The 17,649-nt window shown below is 50.5% G+C and overlaps 1 protein-coding gene across 1 annotated transcript in view; it reads right to left on the bottom strand.

Moving 5' to 3' along the window:
* LOC141989694 (uncharacterized) overlaps positions 1 to 17,197 on the bottom strand; it is a 57,737-nt gene extending 40,540 nt beyond the window's left edge. Inside the window, exons 1-4 of the mRNA XM_074956629.1 lie at positions 17,174 to 17,197; positions 16,538 to 16,664; positions 14,908 to 15,024; positions 9,419 to 10,250 (exon numbers count right to left, since the gene is read on the bottom strand). Of these exons, the coding sequence (XP_074812730.1) occupies positions 9,419 to 10,250; positions 14,908 to 15,024; positions 16,538 to 16,664; positions 17,174 to 17,197 (1,100 nt within the window). The remainder of the gene's footprint in view (positions 1 to 9,418; positions 10,251 to 14,907; positions 15,025 to 16,537; positions 16,665 to 17,173) is intronic.
* Between the last annotated feature and the right edge of the window lie 452 nt (positions 17,198 to 17,649).

Genomic DNA, 17,649 nt, shown 5'->3' on the forward strand with positions numbered 1-17,649 from the left:
GGTAAGGGATTGACTCTGTGTACACAAACTTACAGAGGGACAATAGGGTTGAGGTCTGTTATTTCTCACCTCTATATATCATTTATTTATTTAAAACATTTTTGCTGTTAATAAGCATGTTATTTCTAGAGACACAAATCCACAGTTTGAGAACTGCAAAACTAAGCATCTCTGATGGTATCTTCTAGACTGAGCACTAAGTCCCATTGGGTAGATAGAAAGATTAACCTAAATAATCTATACAGAAGCCTCTGGAACCCAATAAGATTGGGTCCCTAATCCATGAACTATTGGAACTCATTTACAAAACTCATTTACAAAACTTTTCTTAAACATTACATGAATATATTTTCTCATACTATATTGTCTCATACTATAGAATTCTTAAACATTACATAAATATATTGTCTCATATTATAGAATTAGAATTTATAATCCCTATTCCATTATGAAATATCTTTGAGCTATAATGTATCTTAATTAAAACTTTTTTTCCTCAAAAAGCATTTTTTCAAAAAAAATCTGATTTACATCAAAAAAATCTGATTTAAATTAAAAAAAATCTGAATTTTTGTATTTTAAAAAAATCATTGATTTTTATCCACCTTGAGTAGCACTGATCCTGTTGCCCCTAACCCCAGCACCTCCTAACCTCTATTAGCCCAAGGCCCGCACCGTCCCTGGCTGCTGGAACAGAGGATGCTGGTCTGTGGGGTAGTGTCTCCCATTCTCATCCTTCTTCCACTGTACCTTTCCTCTGTCTCACAACACCTCCCCTAACGTGACTGGGTCTCTGTCCCGCTCTTGCAGCTACTTCACATAAGTGGGGGGAAGCCCAGTCCCTGTGGTTCAGGCGGCCTAAGATAACATCTAACCGTGGCTGAAGAGGGGAAGGGTTTGGGACAGGTGGTTTAGGGCAGGGAGGGTCACCAGGGGCCTCAGGACTCCTCGGTTCTATCCCTGGCTCTGGGAGGGGGATAGTTAGAGTCAAGATGCCTGGGTCCTACCCCTGGCTCTTGGAGAGGAGAGGAGTGGAGGCTGGTGGTTTAAAGTAATAGGGGCTGGGAGCCAGGACTGGCCTGGAATGGGATCCCAGCCATGTCTCCCTTGTGACACTTCCTGCAGACCCAACCCTGATCTCGACACCAACCTGGCCAACATCATCGAGCAGTGCTGGAGAAAGAGCATGCCCAAAGCATCCATTGAGGACGCCATCAAAGGAGGGGTAAGTAGCTGGGTCCTGCCAGCTCATCTCAGGGGGCAGAGGGGCCCTTGCTGCATTCTATGGGCCAGGCCAGATCCTGCCAAGGGGCATTGGGAGCCTTGAGGGAGGGAGCGAGGCTGGGGTTGTGGCTACGGTGCTGGGCTGGGCTACAGGACTCCTGGTGTCTATTCCTAGCTCTGCCACTTGCTGCCTCTGTGACCATGGGCAACTCACTTGGGTCATAGGGAATTGCCAGACGGGATCAGTGCAGAGGTGTGTCCACTCCAGTGTCCTGTTTCCAGCACCAGAGGCTGCAGAGGTTGGTGTAAGAATCCCGGAGTAGCAGATGTGGGGATAATCATCCTGTGCTCGTGTCACTGTGCTTCAGTGGGTCACACCTGAGAATACCAGAATCAGGACAAACTGCTGAGAAATAGGGCAGATACATGTCAGAACTGGTGGTTGTTCTTCCATAAGTTATGCCACACCAGCAACAGAAGTAAAACTTCTGTCTCACTACACTGGCTAACAAGAAGTCAGAATTGCAGCCTCGTTAGGTATCCCAGTCCTTGTTTCACCACCCAGACACTAGACTTAATGATGAGTGGTTATTTAAAACCAAAAAGAAAAGGAGTACTTGTGGCACCTTAGAGACTAACCAATTTATCTGAGCATAAGCTTTCGTGAGCTACAGCTCACTTCATCGGATGCATACTGTGGAAAATACAGGAGATGTTCTTATACATACAAACCATGAAAAAATGGGTGTATACCACTACAAAAGGTTTTCTCTCCCCCCACCCCACTCTCCTGCTGGTAATAGCTTATCTAAAGTGATCACTCTCCTTACAATGTGTATGATAATCAAGTTGGGCCATTTCCAGCACAAATCCAGGTTTTCTCCCCACCTCCCCTACAAACCCACTCTCCTGTTGGTAGTAGCTTATCTAAAGTGATCACTCTCCTTACAATGTGTATGATAATCAAGGTGGGCCATTTCCAGCACAAATCCAGGGTTTAACAAGAACGTCTGAGGAAGGGGGGGGGGTAGGAAAAAACAAGGGGAAATAGGTCACCTTGCATAATGACTTAGCCACTCCCAGTCTCTATTCAAGCCTAAGTTAATTGTATCCAATTTGCAAATGAATTCCAATTCAACAGTCTCTCGCTGGAGTCTGGTTTTGAAGTTTTTCTGTTGTAATATCGCAACTTTCATGTCTGTAATCGCGTGACCAGAGAGATTGAAGTGTTCTCCGACTGGTTTATGAATGTTATAATTCTTGACGTCTGATTTGTGTCCATTTATTCTTTTACGTAGAGACTGTCCAGTTTGACCAATGTACATGGCAGAGGGGCATTGCTGGCACATGATGGCATATATCACATTGGTAGATGTGCAGGTGAACGAGCCTCTGATAGTGTGGCTGATGTGATTAGGCCCTGTGATGGTGTCCCCTGAATAGATATGTGGGCACAGTTGGCAACGGGCTTTGTTGCAAGGATAGGTTCCTGGGTTAGTGGTTCTGTTGTGTGGTATGTGGTTGCTGGTGAGTATTCGCTTCAGGTTGGGGGGCTGTCTGTAGGCAAGGACTGGCCTGTCTCCCAAGATTTGTGAGAGTGTTGGGTCATCCTTCAGGATAGGTTGTAGATCCTTGATAATGCGTTGGAGGGGTTTTAGTTGGGGGCTGAAGGTGACGGCTAGTTGCGTTCTGTTATTTTCTTTGTTGGGCCTGTCCTGTAGTAGGTGACTTCTGGGAACTCTTCTGGCTCTATCAATCTGTTTCTTCACTTCCGCAGGTGGATATTGTAGTTGTAAGACTGCTTGATAGAGATCTTGTAGGTGTTTGTCTCTGTCTGAGGGGTTGGAGCAAATGTGGTTGTATCACAGAGCTTGGCTGTAGACAATGGATCGTGTGGTGTGGGCAGGGTGTAAGCTGGAGGCATGTAGGTAGGAATAGCGGTCAGTAGGTTTCCGGTATAGGGTGGTGTTTATGTGACCATCGTTTATTAGCACTGTAGTGTCCAGGAAGTGGATCTCTTGTGTGGACTGGACCAGGCTGAGGTTGATGGTGGGATGGAAATTGTTGAAATCATGGTGGAATTCCTCAAGGGCTTCTTTTCCATGGGTCCAGATGATGAAGATGTCATCAATATAGAGCAAGTAGAGTAGGGGCGTTAGGGGATGAGAGCTGAGGAAGCGTTGTTCTAAGTCAGCCATAAAAATGTTGGCATACTGTGGGGCCATGCGGGTACTCATAGCAGTGCCGCTGATTTGAAGGCATACATTGTCCCCAAATGTAAAATAGTTATGGGTAAGGACAGCTAGTCTTGTACATTTCTATCTCTTCACCCACTTCCACAATACACATAGGAAAGAACAGCTCTACCTCGTATAACCGAGCATCATGAACTTCAAAATGAACTCCATGGTTCTCTTTTCCTGTGTCACGTGGGCCACAAACAGACTTCTGAGACTGGCTAGACCCCTCTGCAGTGGAGAAGAATTCCTGACTTGCCGTGCCACCGGACAAGCCGGCCATGGGCTCCCCAACATCCTCCAACTCGACCTCCTTGTCCATGACTTTGTCCTCAGGCTCGAGCCCCCATCCACCACCTCCAGCCCCGCCAAAGTATCCATGGGGCTCTTGGTAGTGCAGGTGCGGTGGCCACCAAGGATGGCGTCCAACTCCTTACAGAAGCGTCAGGTCTTAGTTGCAACACCAGACCACATGTTTGCTTCCCTTGCCTTCTGATACTCAGCTCCTTTACGTTTGCTAAGCACTGCTGCCTTCTCCTGTCCTGTAACCAAAAGGTTCGGGCACCATTTAGGGTTACCAGGTCCCAAAAACAAGAAACCCGGCAACCCTAAATGGCACCCGGACACAGAAGCCAAAACCTGGACCGGTGGCAACCCTACCAGTCATACAATAAGCACATACTGTGGAACTGCCCCCTCCTTTCATCTCATTAAAAGCTGGGGGGTTCTGGATGGTCAGATCTCTCCTTGCCCAGTGTGGCAGTGACATTGGGGAGGTTGTGGGGGGGCTGTTACTCTTTCATGCTGTACAAAGGGGTGTGTGAAGCCCAGTGTTTTCATTTAAAAGCACAGCAAGACATTACACACTGAAGAGCTGTTTTTAAAGACAGTGTGGTTCAGTGGGCTGAGCTATGGGCTGGGAGCCAGGAGACCAGAGTTCCATTCCCAGCTCGCCACTGGCCTGTTGACTGACCTTGGGTGAGGCTCTCTGTGCCTTGGTTTCCCCATCTGTAAAATGGGGATTGAGACACTAAGCTGCTTTGTAATGCACTTTAAGATGTACAGAGGCCCCCCATCTTTAAATTATCTCAAAAGAATAATATATTTCAACTAAAACCAAGGCAAACAACTCTCCCTCCTCTAAACTCCATATGTTGTGAGGCATTTTTTTCCTTCTCCAGCCCCAAAGCACAGGTCAGAGTGGGCTGTGTCAATCCAATCAAGGAGCTACTGTGTAAGCGGTGGGGCAATCAAAGCATCAGACAGACTTTCATGGAAGGGAAAAAGCAGCTGGTGCCCTAGGGGGATGAAGCCCACACTGTGCAGCCGGCTACTGCTGCCTTCAGCCCACCTTTGCACATCTGGTGCAATGGCTGCTCCCCTGCAAGAGGCATTGTGCTGTTTGACTCTCCCTCGGAGAACATCCACAACCATTTCCCTCCCTCGTGTGCATAAGTTGTTTTTACAAAAGAGAATTCATTTGCAGTGTGAGCTGTCGGAGGGGGAAGTGGCAACTTCAGGCTCTTCTAAACAGGCAGATGGTAAAATAAAACCAAACCTCTTTCCCTACTTTTAACCATGCATGTACAATTTATCATTTCCGAAGCATCCTGGTGGATTCTCCATCTCTGGCAATTTTTAAGTCAAGTTTAGATTTTAAAAAAATCAAAGCTCTGCTCTAGTTCAAACAGGTATTAACTCAGGGAAGTTCTTTGGCCTGTGTTATACAGGCGCTCAGGCTAAATGATCACAATGGTCTCCTGTATAGGCCTGGGGAAATTGTGCACCATTGCACAGGCGCAGAATTCATGTCCCCCGCAGATTTTTTTTTCCTCTGCAGAAAATACATTTTGTCAGAGAGGCGCTGCAGTTACACCTTTTGCCCACCAGGAGCTATTGTGGTGCCAGAATAGAGGATAGCCAACTCACAGCCATAGCAGAAGTGGCATTCCTCACAGCAACCTGTGAGGAAACATGCAAGATGAGGGGGGGACACAGACAGAGCAGGGCACACAGGACTTCTGTAAGGTCACATAGACTGGGGTTCATAGAATCATAGAATATCAGGGTTGGAAGGGACCCCAGAAGGTCATCTAGTCCAACCCCCTGCTCGAAGCAGGACCAATTCCCAGTTAAATCATCCCAGCCAGGGCTTTGTCAAGCCTGACCTTAAAAACCTCTAAGGAAGGAGATTCTACCACCTCCCTAGGTAACGCATTCCAGTGTTTCACCACCCTCTTAGTGAAAAAGTTTTTCCTAATATCCAATCTAAACCTCCCCCATTGCAACTTGAGACCATTACTCCTCGTTCTGTCATCTGCTACCATTGAGAACAGTCTAGAGCCATCCTCTTTGGAACCCCCTTTCAGGTAGTTGAAAGCAGCTATCAAATCCCCCCTCATTCTTCTCTTCTGCAGACTAAACAATCCCAGCTCCCTCAGCCTCTCCTCATAAGTCATGTGCTCTAGACCCCTAATCATTTTTGTTGCCCTTCGCTGGACTCTCTCCAATTTATCCACATCCTTCTTGTAGTGTGGGGCCCAAAACTGGACACAGTACTCCAGATGAGGCCTCACCAGTGTCGAATAGAGGGGAACGATCACGTCCCTCGATCTGCTCGCTATGCCCCTACTTATACATCCCAATATGCCATTGGCCTTCTTGGCAACAAGGGCACACTGCTGACTCATATCCAGCTTCTCGTCCACTGTCACCCCTAGGTCCTTTTCCGCAGAACTGCTGCCTAGCCATTCGGTCCCTAGTCTGTAGCGGTGCATTGGATTCTTCCATCCTAAGTGCAGGACCCTGCACTTATCCTTATTGAACCTCATCAGATTTCTTTTGGCCCAATCCTCCAATTTGTCTAGGTCCTTCTGTATCCTATCCCTCCCCTCCAGCGTATCTACCACTCCTCCCAGTTTAGTATCATCCGCAAATTTGCTGAGAGTGCAATCCACACCATCCTCCAGATCATTTATGAAGATATTGAACAAAACCGGCCCCAGGACCGACCCCTGGGGCACTCCACTTGACACCGGCTGCCAACTAGACATGGAGCCATTGATCACTACCCGTTGAGCCCGACAATCTAGCCAGCTTTCTACCCACCTTATAGTGCATTCATCCAGCCCATACTTCCTTAACTTGCTGACAAGAATACTGTGGGAGACCGTGTCAAAAGCTTTGCTAAAGTCAAGAAACAATACATCCACTGCTTTCCCTTCATCCACAGAACCAGTAATCTCATCATAAAAGGCGATTAGATTAGTCAGGCATGACCTTCCCTTGGTGAATCCATGCTGACTGTTCCTGATCACTTTCCTCTCATGTAAGTGCTTCAGGATTGATTCTTTGAGGACCTGCTCCATGATTTTTCCAGGGACTGAGGTGAGGCTGACTGGCCTGTAGTTCCCAGGATCCTCCTTCTTCCCTTTTTTAAAGATTGGCACTACATTAACCTTTTTCCAGTCATCCGGGACTTCCCCCGTTCGCCACGAGTTTTCAAAGATAATGGCCAAGGGCTCTGCAATCACAGCCGCCAATTCCTTCAGCACTCTCGGATGCAACTCGTCCAGCCCCATGGACTTGTGCACGTCCAGCTTTTCTAAATAGTCCCTAACCACCTCTATCTCCACAGAGGGCTGGCCATCTCTTCCCCATTCTGTGATGCCCAGCGCAGCAGTCTGGGAGCTGACCTTGTTAGTGAAAACAGAGGCAAAAAAAGCATTGAGTACATTAGCTTTTTCCACATCCTCTGTCACTAGGTTGCCTCCCTCATTCAGTAAGGGGCCCACACTTTCCTTGGCTTTCTTCTTGTTGCCAACATACCTGAAGAAACCCTTCTTGTTACTCTTGACATCTCTTGCTAGCTGCAGCTCCAGGTGCGATTCAGAAGGGCTGGCGGGGGGGGAAGACACCCAATAACCCTCCTGCTTCACTCCCAGGCTCCTTCCTGGCAATTACTTCCCTTTCCCTGAGCTTCTCCATTACCCCTGAGTCCCTCAAGCCTTTGCACTGCTTCTGAGGGGCATGGTTCTGTATGGTAGTTTACACGACTTCTTACTCAAAGTTCTGTGTTAATATGCCTAGTAAAGAATCTATTTGTCAAAAAACACTAACGGAATCTTTTTTCAGAGTAGCAGCCGTGTTAGTCTGCAGCCGCAAAAAGAAAAGGAGGACTTGTGGCACCGTAGAGACTAACAAATTTATGAGAGCATAAGCTTTCGTGGGCTACAGCTCACTTTATGCTTATGCTCAAATAAATTTGTGGGTCTCTAAGGTGCCACAAGTACTGAATCTTTTTTGTATTGTTACAGACATACTTGCCGACATTTGAAATAAATTACCAAAATAATTGAAACCAGTGTGATTATATTGTGTTATTTGGACAAAGAGAATATGCAGAATTTTAAAATTTTGTTTGGAGAATTTTTAGGCGTTGAATTCCCCCAGGAGTAATGGGAAACTCTCTCTGTGCGCCTGCCAGTCACACAGTTCATCAGGCCTCATGGGCAGTTGGGCCCGAGAACATTTTGATTGGTTACACTGTTTACACTGGCTTCTCCACATGCTGTGTGAATGCATCAGCTTCTTTAATAGGAAAGAAACACTGGGTTAGACAGCCCTCTGTTACACATTAGGTACATAATTCTTCTTTGTTACATTTCTATTTAGAATAGACGGCATGAGCAGTTCCTGAGTCTTTTTTCAATCACACACACTCGGTCAGAGGTGGGCAAACTACAGCCTGTGAGCCACATCTGGCCAGCGGGACCGTCCTGCCCGGCCCTTGAGCCCCCGGCCCCTCCCCCGCTGTCCCCCTTCCCCCGCAGCTGCATGGGCAGCATGGCTGGCTCCGGCCGGGCGGTGCGGCTGCTAGTCCTGCAGCTCTGAGCGGCATGGTAAGGGGGCAGGGAGCAGGGGGGTTGGATGGGGCGGAGGTTCGGGGGGGCTGGAGGTCAGGGGACGGGGAACGGGGTGGGGGGGTTGGACAGGCATGGGAGTCCTGGGGAGCCTGTCAGGGGCTGGGGCTGTGGATGGGGTCAGTGCAGTCAGGGGACAGGGAGCAGCGGGGGTTGGATAGGGGGTGGAGTCCCGGGGAGGGCGGTTGGGGCGGGGGGTCCCGGGAGGAGGCGGTCAGGGGACAAGGAGCAGGGGGCATTGGATGGGTCGGGGGTTCTGAGAGGGGCCCTCAGGGGTGGGGGCCCGGCTGTTTAGGGAGGCACAGCCTTCCCTACCCAGCCCTCCATACAGCTTTGCACCCCGATGTGGCCCTCGGGCCAAAAAGTTTGCCCACCCCTGCACTAGGTTGTCCTGCCCTTCAGCCCAATCCATGCTGAGACAGGACTGCAAATCCCACCTCTAGATGTCATCCAAGAGTAATCCTCTGGCTGGAACCAAGGTAGGTGTGTGGGGGAAGTTCCTAGCTTGGTCCCATTGAGACGGGGGGAGGGGGAGAGGGGGAGTGAGTGTGGGACAGAAAGAGAGAGACCGGGTTGGATCCCATCTAATGCAGTAGGCTGTGACCATCTGCTCTAAATACACTCCACCTGTCTGCTCTTCCACACACTGCTAAGCCAAGTCCCCTTCCCTGTCCCCCTCCCCGCCATCTCTCTGCTGGGCATCCTGGGGACAGGACTATGTCCTGACCTGCATCTGCTGGAGCTGTGTCAGGCCCACTGACTGCCAGAAGCCCTTGAGGCCCTGCAGGTGGCAGAAGGGCATTGGGGTGCATGACCGGGTGCTGAGAGGTGGGCCAATCTAGCGAAGTGCTTGCCCCAGACAGCACAGCTGTTTGGCCACTCTCGGCTGTGAATGAACTAATGTGATAGCAAGGAGGAGGCCCGAGCAAAGTTCCTGCTTCAGCCAATGCATCGGAATGTCCTCCCCGGCAGTGTGCGTGCACTGGTGCTTGATCAGTGCACTGGTTCTGTTGAAGTTCTTACTAGAATTGTTACAATGATGCGGCTGCGCCCTGATGTGTGCGCTGGTGTCTTCTCAGGCTTGAGCTCCGTGCAAAGCCCTTCCCACAGTCAGCACAGCGGTGTGGTCGCTCCCCGGTGTGCGTGCTGTGGTGTCTTCTCAGGTGTGAGCTCCGTGAAAACCTCTTCCCGCAGTCAGCACAGCGGTGCGGTCGCTCCCCGGTGTGCGTGTGCTGGTGTCTTCTCAGGTGTGAGCTCCGTGAAAACCTCTTCCCGCAGTCAGCACAGCGGTGCGGTCGCTCCCCGGTGTGCGTGCTCTGGTGTCTTATCAGGAGTGAGCTCCATGAAAACCTCTTCCCGCAGTCAGCACAGCGGTGCGGTCGCTCCCCGGTGTGCGTGCGCTGGTGTCTTCTCAGGAGTGAGCTCCGTGAAAACCTCTTCCCGCAGTCAGCACAGCGATGCGGTCGCTCCCCGGTGTGCGTGCGCTGGTGTGTTCTCAGGCTTGAGCCCTCTGCAAAGCCTTTCCCGCAGTCAGCACAGTGGTACGGTCGCTCCCCGGTGTGCGTGCGCTGGTGTCTTCTCAGGTATGAGCTCTGTGCAAAGCTCTTCCCGCAGTCAGAGCAGTGGTACGGTCGCTCCCCGGTGTGCGTGCGCTGGTGTGCTCTCAGGTGTGAGCTCTGTGCAAAGCTCTTCCCGCAGTCAGCACAGCGATAGGGACACCGGCCCATGGGGAGTCTCTGGCTGAGTTTATTCGGGGGACGGACTGCGTCCTGTGCATGGATCCTTTTGTGGGCTGTGGGATCCTGCGTTCCTGCCGCGCTCTCCCCACACTCAGACGGTGTCCTCGGTCCCCCCAGTATCCCGAGCCCTGCTGGAGAGAGCAGAGGCAATCCCAGTGTTAGCTCATAGTTAAGGCTACAGGTTTGTCAAGGAAGGAAAAATTTCAAGGATGGAGCGATTTCCCCATTTGTCTGTGACTGTTTTTTGGATGGGTGCCTCACCCAGCAATGGTGGCTCCTGTCCCACAGGGCTGGACCCAAAGTCTCGCTCTGGGTACTGAGACCTGGCCTGCGGACTTACAGTGCCACTCAGATTTGCCCCCGCCCCGAGTCATGATGGTGGGGGAGGTGGGGCAAACTTCAGTGAATGGACTTGCCACTCATATCTTCTCCAGCCTGCCTCAACGCCTCTGCATCAGCCTGCGGTTAGGGTTGCAGTATTGGAGGGTTCCTGGGCAGGGCGAGGAGGAGGACAGATTTTGTGAAAAATCATGGAGCGGTCACAGTAAATTTAGTGACCTGTGACTTTTACTAAATTTACTACAACTGGTCCGTAATTTCCGATAGGAAATGCTGACACAAATCTGCAGCCTGACTCAGGGTGGTTCTACCTTATGCTGTTTGTGCAGCACCTAGCACCTGCTCCCACGTGCGCCATGCACCTCTTGGGTCTTGTTCGATGCTTAAATTGTAGCCTGCCCAGGATACAGGCAGCGTCTGGCACAACGGGGCCCTCATCCAGAACTAAGTGCTAACACACAGGATCCGGGTTTTGTTTTCACTGATTTTGGTTTTATTTCCATCAGAGGGGTTTATTTACACGTTGCTGGTTCTGTGCTGTAAAACAGGCGACAGTACGTCTCTTGTTCCCCAGTATTTGCTCTGTTTAAACTATATTAGTTTGAAACCAGTTTAGGATCTACAATCCCCTCGTGGACACATTGAGACTGGTATAAAGCTGCTCACATCAGCGTAGCTTATTCCTGTGCAGGAGTGAGTCCTTTTCAAGGAATTCCTTCTAAAGATGTCATCTACCCTGAGCCTGTTTCACTCTTTGTGCAAAACTAAACTAAAACCTCAAGAGGGTTGGGGGGAGGTTTGAGGGGATGACCAGTCACTCAGGGTTTGTGTGATGTAACCTGAAAAACAGGTCTCTATTGTGTCACAAGACAATCAGTGACACTGCTGAGCTGGAAGGGGTGAACGGCTGCCACCCAGCAGGCCTTTGATCTACAGACTGTCACAGACCATGTTAAGGCTGAGGGCTGTGCTAAGCATTGACACTGAAGCAATGTAAGTGACAATGATTTTGTGCCACTGAGAGAGCAGGAGGAAAGGGGGATGTGACAAAGGCCATCCCACCCCCTCTCCCTCACACCCAGCCCATACACCAGGATACTCCAAGTCGTGCTACACAGGATAATTTCCTCTGGCTCCCATGTGCGTTCGTGCCCCCAGCAGCAGCTGCCTGGCACGTGGGGCAGTTTTAGAGCATTACAGTGAAACGCTGCAAATACTGGAGACCTGCTCTACAAAATGGCGTCCTCCGCACTCATCGTACATGACTGATCCTGCCCTGAGTCATTCCCAGCTTTCTTCTTGCTCGCCGGGGACATGTTTCTCCAGTCTGAGAGGTCACGTGTGATGTGAAGTGGCAGAGAGGGGGTGGGGTGGGAACCTGGAGAGGACAGCGCCTTCTCTGCCAAGGGCCAGTGACTTGGGGATGTTCTCCCAGGCTGCAAGCAGGTTTTTGCCTGTCTGAGCTATGTCTGGATGCAGGTGCCCTGGGCCAGAGAACACCAGCGCACACAACTTGAGTCAGGAGGGGCAGAGGCATGAAACCCATCTGAAAAATGTCTAGGATGCCCCCGGCTCGGTATGATTTTCTGAGGTGCAGAAAGCCTAGAAGAAGGTGTTGTGGTCTATGGACCAGTAGGAGTGTCTTTCTACCCAGGTGCTTGTCTGCCCCCCAGTGCCAGATCCACTGACACACACATATTTTATCCTCACAGCCCCAGTGCCCTCTCCGTTACACAGGTGGGGTAACTGAGGCATGGGGGAGTTACAGTGACTCACTTCTAGAACCAAAATAAGATGTTTTGAATCCTGCTGCAAAGTCCTACCCACTAGGGAAATGCAGTCCTCATATGCTCCCCCACCACAGAGACCTCTCTCTTTCCCTCAGCGTCTCTCAAATCCACTGTGACATTGCACTCTATATGATTTTATAAAAATATGCTAATGAGTGTGACTATAATGTAACTGAGGCATGCTTCATGCAAAAGGTCTCATTGTAAGGTATCATTACAAAGCTTATAATCTACTGAATGTGTTTATCCTATTTGTATGACTGTCTCATTCTTGTATCTGAAACTAGAAATATAATATATAACTCTGAGGGCCTATTGTAATTATGCAAAGTGTGGACCATTAATGGTGGTATGGAATCTTGACAGGAACACTTCTTAAGCTGCTTTCAGTTTAAGCCTACAGCTGTTAGGGGGCGTGGTTCAGACCTGGGTCTGGGTTTGCAGCAGGCTAGCGGGTCTGGCTCAAACCAGGCAGGGCACTGAAGTCCCAAGCTGCCAGGGCAGGGAAAGCAGGTTCAGAAGTAGCCTTGGCACATCAGTTGGCAACCCCAAGGGGGTTTCTGTGATCCAACCCATCACATCCATCACCCCACATCTCTTCCAAGTTCATCACTGTTAGGATATAGATATTCAGACCTGTCTGTAAAGGCCTATACTCTAAGAATTTAGGTGTATTTTTACCACTTGGCTAGTTAGAGGTATAAAAGAAAGAATCAAAATCACTGTCTGCCAGTGTAAGGGCCTTCTCTTACTGTGACAGTCTGAGGCCCTGTTCTTAGGCTAAGGCCTTTGGCTTAGGGAGTTATAGACCAAGTAATCAAACATTCTATTTGTGAGCACCTAGAAGGACATAAAGTAATAACTAGCAGTCAGCATGGATTTGTCAATAACAAATTATGTCAAACTAACCTAACATCCTTCTTTGACGGGTAACAAGCTTTGGACTGGGCGGACGCAGTAGATGTCACATCTCAAATTTAGTGAGGCTTTTGATACTGTCTTACATGACCTTCCCATAAATAAACTAGAGAAATATAGCCGAGGCAAAGCTACTGTAAGGTGGGTTCGCAACTGGTTGCAAAACTGCACTGAGAGAGTGGTTCTTATCGTTCTCTAATGAGCTGAAAGGGTATCTTGAGTGGGATCCCAAAGGGATCTGTCCTGGGTCCGGTTCTATTCCGTATCTTCATTAATGATTTAGACAATGGCATGGAGAGTGCACTCATAAAGTTTATGGATGATTCAAAGCTGGGGAGGGGTTGCAAGCCCTTTAGAGGACAGGACTAGAATTTAAAATGATCTTGACAAAATGGAGAAATGGTCGGAATTGAAATGATTGCCTAGGAAGGAGTACTGCAGAAAACCATTGGAGGTTATAGTGGATCACAAACTAAGTGAGTCAACAAAGTGAATCCTCAACTGGAATACTGTGTCCAGTTCTGGGCCTCACACTTCAGAAACGATGTAGACAAGCTGGACAGGGTCAGAGGAGAGCAACAAGAATTACTAAAGGTCTAGAAAACATGACCTACGAGGTAAGATTGAAAAAAATTGGGTTTGTTTAGTCTGGAGAAGGGAAGACGGCCGGGGAGGGGGAGAAAGGGTTTGATAACAATCTTCAAGAACATAAAAGGTTGTTACAAAGAGAAGCGTGATAAATTGTTGTTCTTATCCACTGTAGCCAGGACAAGAAGTAATGGGCTTAAATTGCAGCAAGGGAGATTTAGGTTGGACATTAGGAAAAACTTCCAAACTGTAAGGGTAGTTAAGCAGTGGAACAAATTACCTGGAGAGGTTGTGAAATCTCCATCATGGGAAGTTTTTAAGACCATGTCAGGCATGGACTCCATAATACTTAGTCCTGCTTCAGTGCAGGGGACTGACTGGACTAGATGACTTACTGAGGTGCCTTCTAATTCTATGTTTCTAAGATTTCCAGGATTCAGATATCAAGGCCAGACAGGCTCATTGTGCCCATCCAGCCTGGCTTCCTGCCTATCCCAGCCAAAGAATCTCCTCCCCGTGATTCCTACCTCCTGGCTCAACAAGAACAAAGCTTTGAGAAAGTCACACCCCATTTCCACTGACAGGCTTCCAGTGAGGAGCTCTCCCAGTGGTTCATTCCCCTCCCAGATAAACACTGGCCCCTAATTCCCAGTCTCCATTTGTCCCCTTCTGCTCCCAGCCAGTGCATCTCACTTGGCCTTTGCCTTCTACATGAAGGAGCCCTCTGCTAGCAGGTATGTAAATCAGAAGGGACTGGGTGTAGGATTCATACAAGGTTCATGCGCTTGGCAACATTCAGGGCACACCCGGAGTGTTGTGCTGGACCTGTGCACACACAGCTCCTCTCAAGGGCATCAACCTTGGAATCTCGCCCAAATGACATGAACCGTGGGAAGCCTCTCAGGACTGGGCTCAAGGCCCGAGAGCAAGGAACGCGGTAGATAGAAATTGGTAAATAAGAAGGTTAAACAAAGCCAGTGTATTCCTTTTATCTGTTGGAGAATGTAATGCGCGGGGGGTGAGAGAGAGAATAAAGGGGAAGGTGGAAAGCTGACAGGCAGAAGCCTGTTAGCAGACCAGCCGCTTGCTTGCTAAAAGCTGTGTCCCGTCTTGTCATTGAACCGCCACAGACTGGGTTATGATGACTCACCTTGGGAGGGGCTCTCAGGCCCCGAGCTTTCCCTGGAGTCCTCGGCATCCCGGATCCAGAGCTCTGCCTCCTCTATCTCAATTCTGTGGATTAAATCTGGTGTGGAACCTGAATAGCCTGTTTGGGGGGAAAGAATCAGTTTTATTACTGAAGTTTTGGGGACAGGGACTCATTTATATGTTGGTGCAGACCAAACAATGGCCCTACTGGGTCAGACCAAAGCCCAGTGTCCTGGCTTCTGACAGTGGCCAGTGCCAGGTGCCCCAGAAGGAATGAACAGAACAGGTAATCATCAAGTGATCCATTTCCTGGATTCACATTCACAGCTTCTGGCAAACAGAGGCGAGGGACACCATCCCTGCCCATCCTGGCTAATAGCCATTGATGGACCTGTCCTCCATGAATGTATCTGCTTCTTTTTTGAACCCCGTTATACTCTTGGCCTCCACAACAGTCTCTGACAAGGACTTCCACAGGTTGACTGTGCATTGTGTGAAGAAATACTTCCTTTTATTTGTTTTAAACCTGCTGCCTACTCATTTGATTTCATGACCCCTAGTTCTTGTGTTATGAGAAGTAGTAAACAACACTTCCTTACCTACTTTCTCTACCAGTCATGATTTTATAGACCTCAGTCTCCCCTTAGCTGTCTCTTTTCCAAGCTGAAAAGTCCCAGTCTTATTAATCTCTGCTCATACGGAAGCCGTTCCATACCCCTAATCATTTTTGTTGCCTTTTCTTGATCCTTTTCCAATACTAATATATCTTTTTTGAGATGGGGCGACCACATCTGCATATAGTATTGAAGATATGGGCGTCCCATGGATTTATAGAGCGGTAAAATGATATTTTCTGTCTTATTATCTATCCCTTTCTTAATGATTCCCAACATTCTGTTTGCTTTTTTGACTGCCGCTGCACATTGAGTGGATGTTTTCAGAGAACTATCCACCATGACTCCGAGTTCTCTTTCTTGAGTGCTAACAGCTAAACAGCACAACAGGACCCCGATCTCAGTCAAGGTGTGTCTGCACAGCACCTGGCATGATGGGGCCCCAATCTCGGATGCTGCTTGAGAGGAAAGCGCAGGAGATCCCAAGCAGGAGAGTAATGAAATAAACCTTCCTTAGAGGAAATTTCTTCCTGTCTCCCAACAGGCAAGTTCAGTTCATACTCTGAAGCAGCAATGTCTATGACCCGTCTCAATTTGCTTTGGGGACTTAGACACGGCAGGTGTCACCAGGTGTCACCGTTACACAGACTTATCAGTTCTTTTGCTTAGGATGCAAGTATTGGTCAACTGCACGGTTGTTAAGTTTATGATGTTCATTCTTTTTGGGGAGGTGGGGAGCTGTAACAAGCAGAAGAAGAGTTTTCTTCCTCCCTTATTTGCTCATGTGCTGTTTGGAACCAGCCCTGTACCACGACTGAGGTGAGGTAGGTAATGCAAGTAAACAAGTTACAACTAAGATTAGCCCCAGGCTCTGTAGCCCTGAGTTCTTCAACAGGAAGCCGAACTGAAAGAGGCTGTCATTTGACACTACTCAGCCATGGGGTGGCACATGCCAGGGGTGGCATCAAGGGAACACAGACATTGGACAGCTATGAGTAGAGATAAATTGGTCCTTACCCAAGGAAACGAGGGCCCGGTAATTCCTCAGCATCTGGTCCCGGTACAGATGCTTCTCTGGCTGGGACAAGAGCTCCCACTCCTCCCGGCTGAAATACAGAGCCACGTCCTCAAACGCCACCCGCAGCTGCTGGCACAAGCGTTACACACTCAGCACCCTCCGCTCCAGCCCCAGCCCGGGCTCTCAGCAGGGGACGCGGGCTCTAGGGCAGCAGCCCCAGGGGAACCCCCAGCCCAGCAGCTGTGACCCAGGGAGACCCCCCCGCACAGCCCCCCGGGGACTCGGGCCCTGCTGGCCGGGGACAGGAGTCGCCCTCGGCTCCCCAGGGGGCTCTGGGGCGGGTGGCTGGGAAGGGCCCGAATCCCAGGGCAGGGACCAGGCTCCGCCCCCGGCCGGAGTCCCCGCCTCCGCCCCAGGCCTGTGCTCGGCCCCGCTCCCGGCCCCGGCTCGGCCGCCTCGGGGCTCCTCGGCCCGGCTCCGCGTGTCCGCCCGGCCCGGGGCCCCCAGCGCCGCTCCCCGGCCCCAGCGCTCCGGCTGCGGCAGCCCCCAGCCCCGGGGTCACTAGCGCGGGAGGGACCCGGCCCCAGCCGGGACCAGCCAGTGCCCGGCCGGGGAGTCCCCGCCCCGCGTCCTACCTGCGCCGGCCCCGCTGCAGCCATCGCCGTGCTCGGCTCCGGCCCCGGCCGCTTCCTCCGCCCGGGCAGCGACTTCCCGCCCCGCGGCTGGTGCCTCCCCGGGGCCGCCTCCCGCCCGCTCCCCGCCCGGCCCCAGCGCCTGCGCCGCCAGCTCCAGCAGCCGGGGGAGGCCCCAGCGCAGCGACCCTCCGGCCCAGCCCCCCGCCCCCGGACGCCTGGGTCCCGAGTCTGGCCGCTGGGGGCGCTCGCGGCACGTGTTCCCCGGGCGGCAGGAGCCCGTAACGGGGCAGCCCGGTCCCCGCCCCTGGGCTGTGCGCGGGGCCCCGCTGTGCCGTGGGGAGCTGGGAGCAGGGCAGGTGGGTGGTGGTTGTTGCTAGATTTCAGAGTAAGAGCCGTGTTAGTCTGTATTCGCAAAAAGAAAAGGAGGACGTGTGGCATCTTAGAGACTAACCGATTTATTTGAGCATAAGCTTTCG

This window comes from Natator depressus, chromosome 6 (genome assembly GCF_965152275.1).
Source record: "Natator depressus isolate rNatDep1 chromosome 6, rNatDep2.hap1, whole genome shotgun sequence".
NCBI classification, from domain to species: Eukaryota; Metazoa; Chordata; order Testudines; family Cheloniidae; genus Natator; species Natator depressus.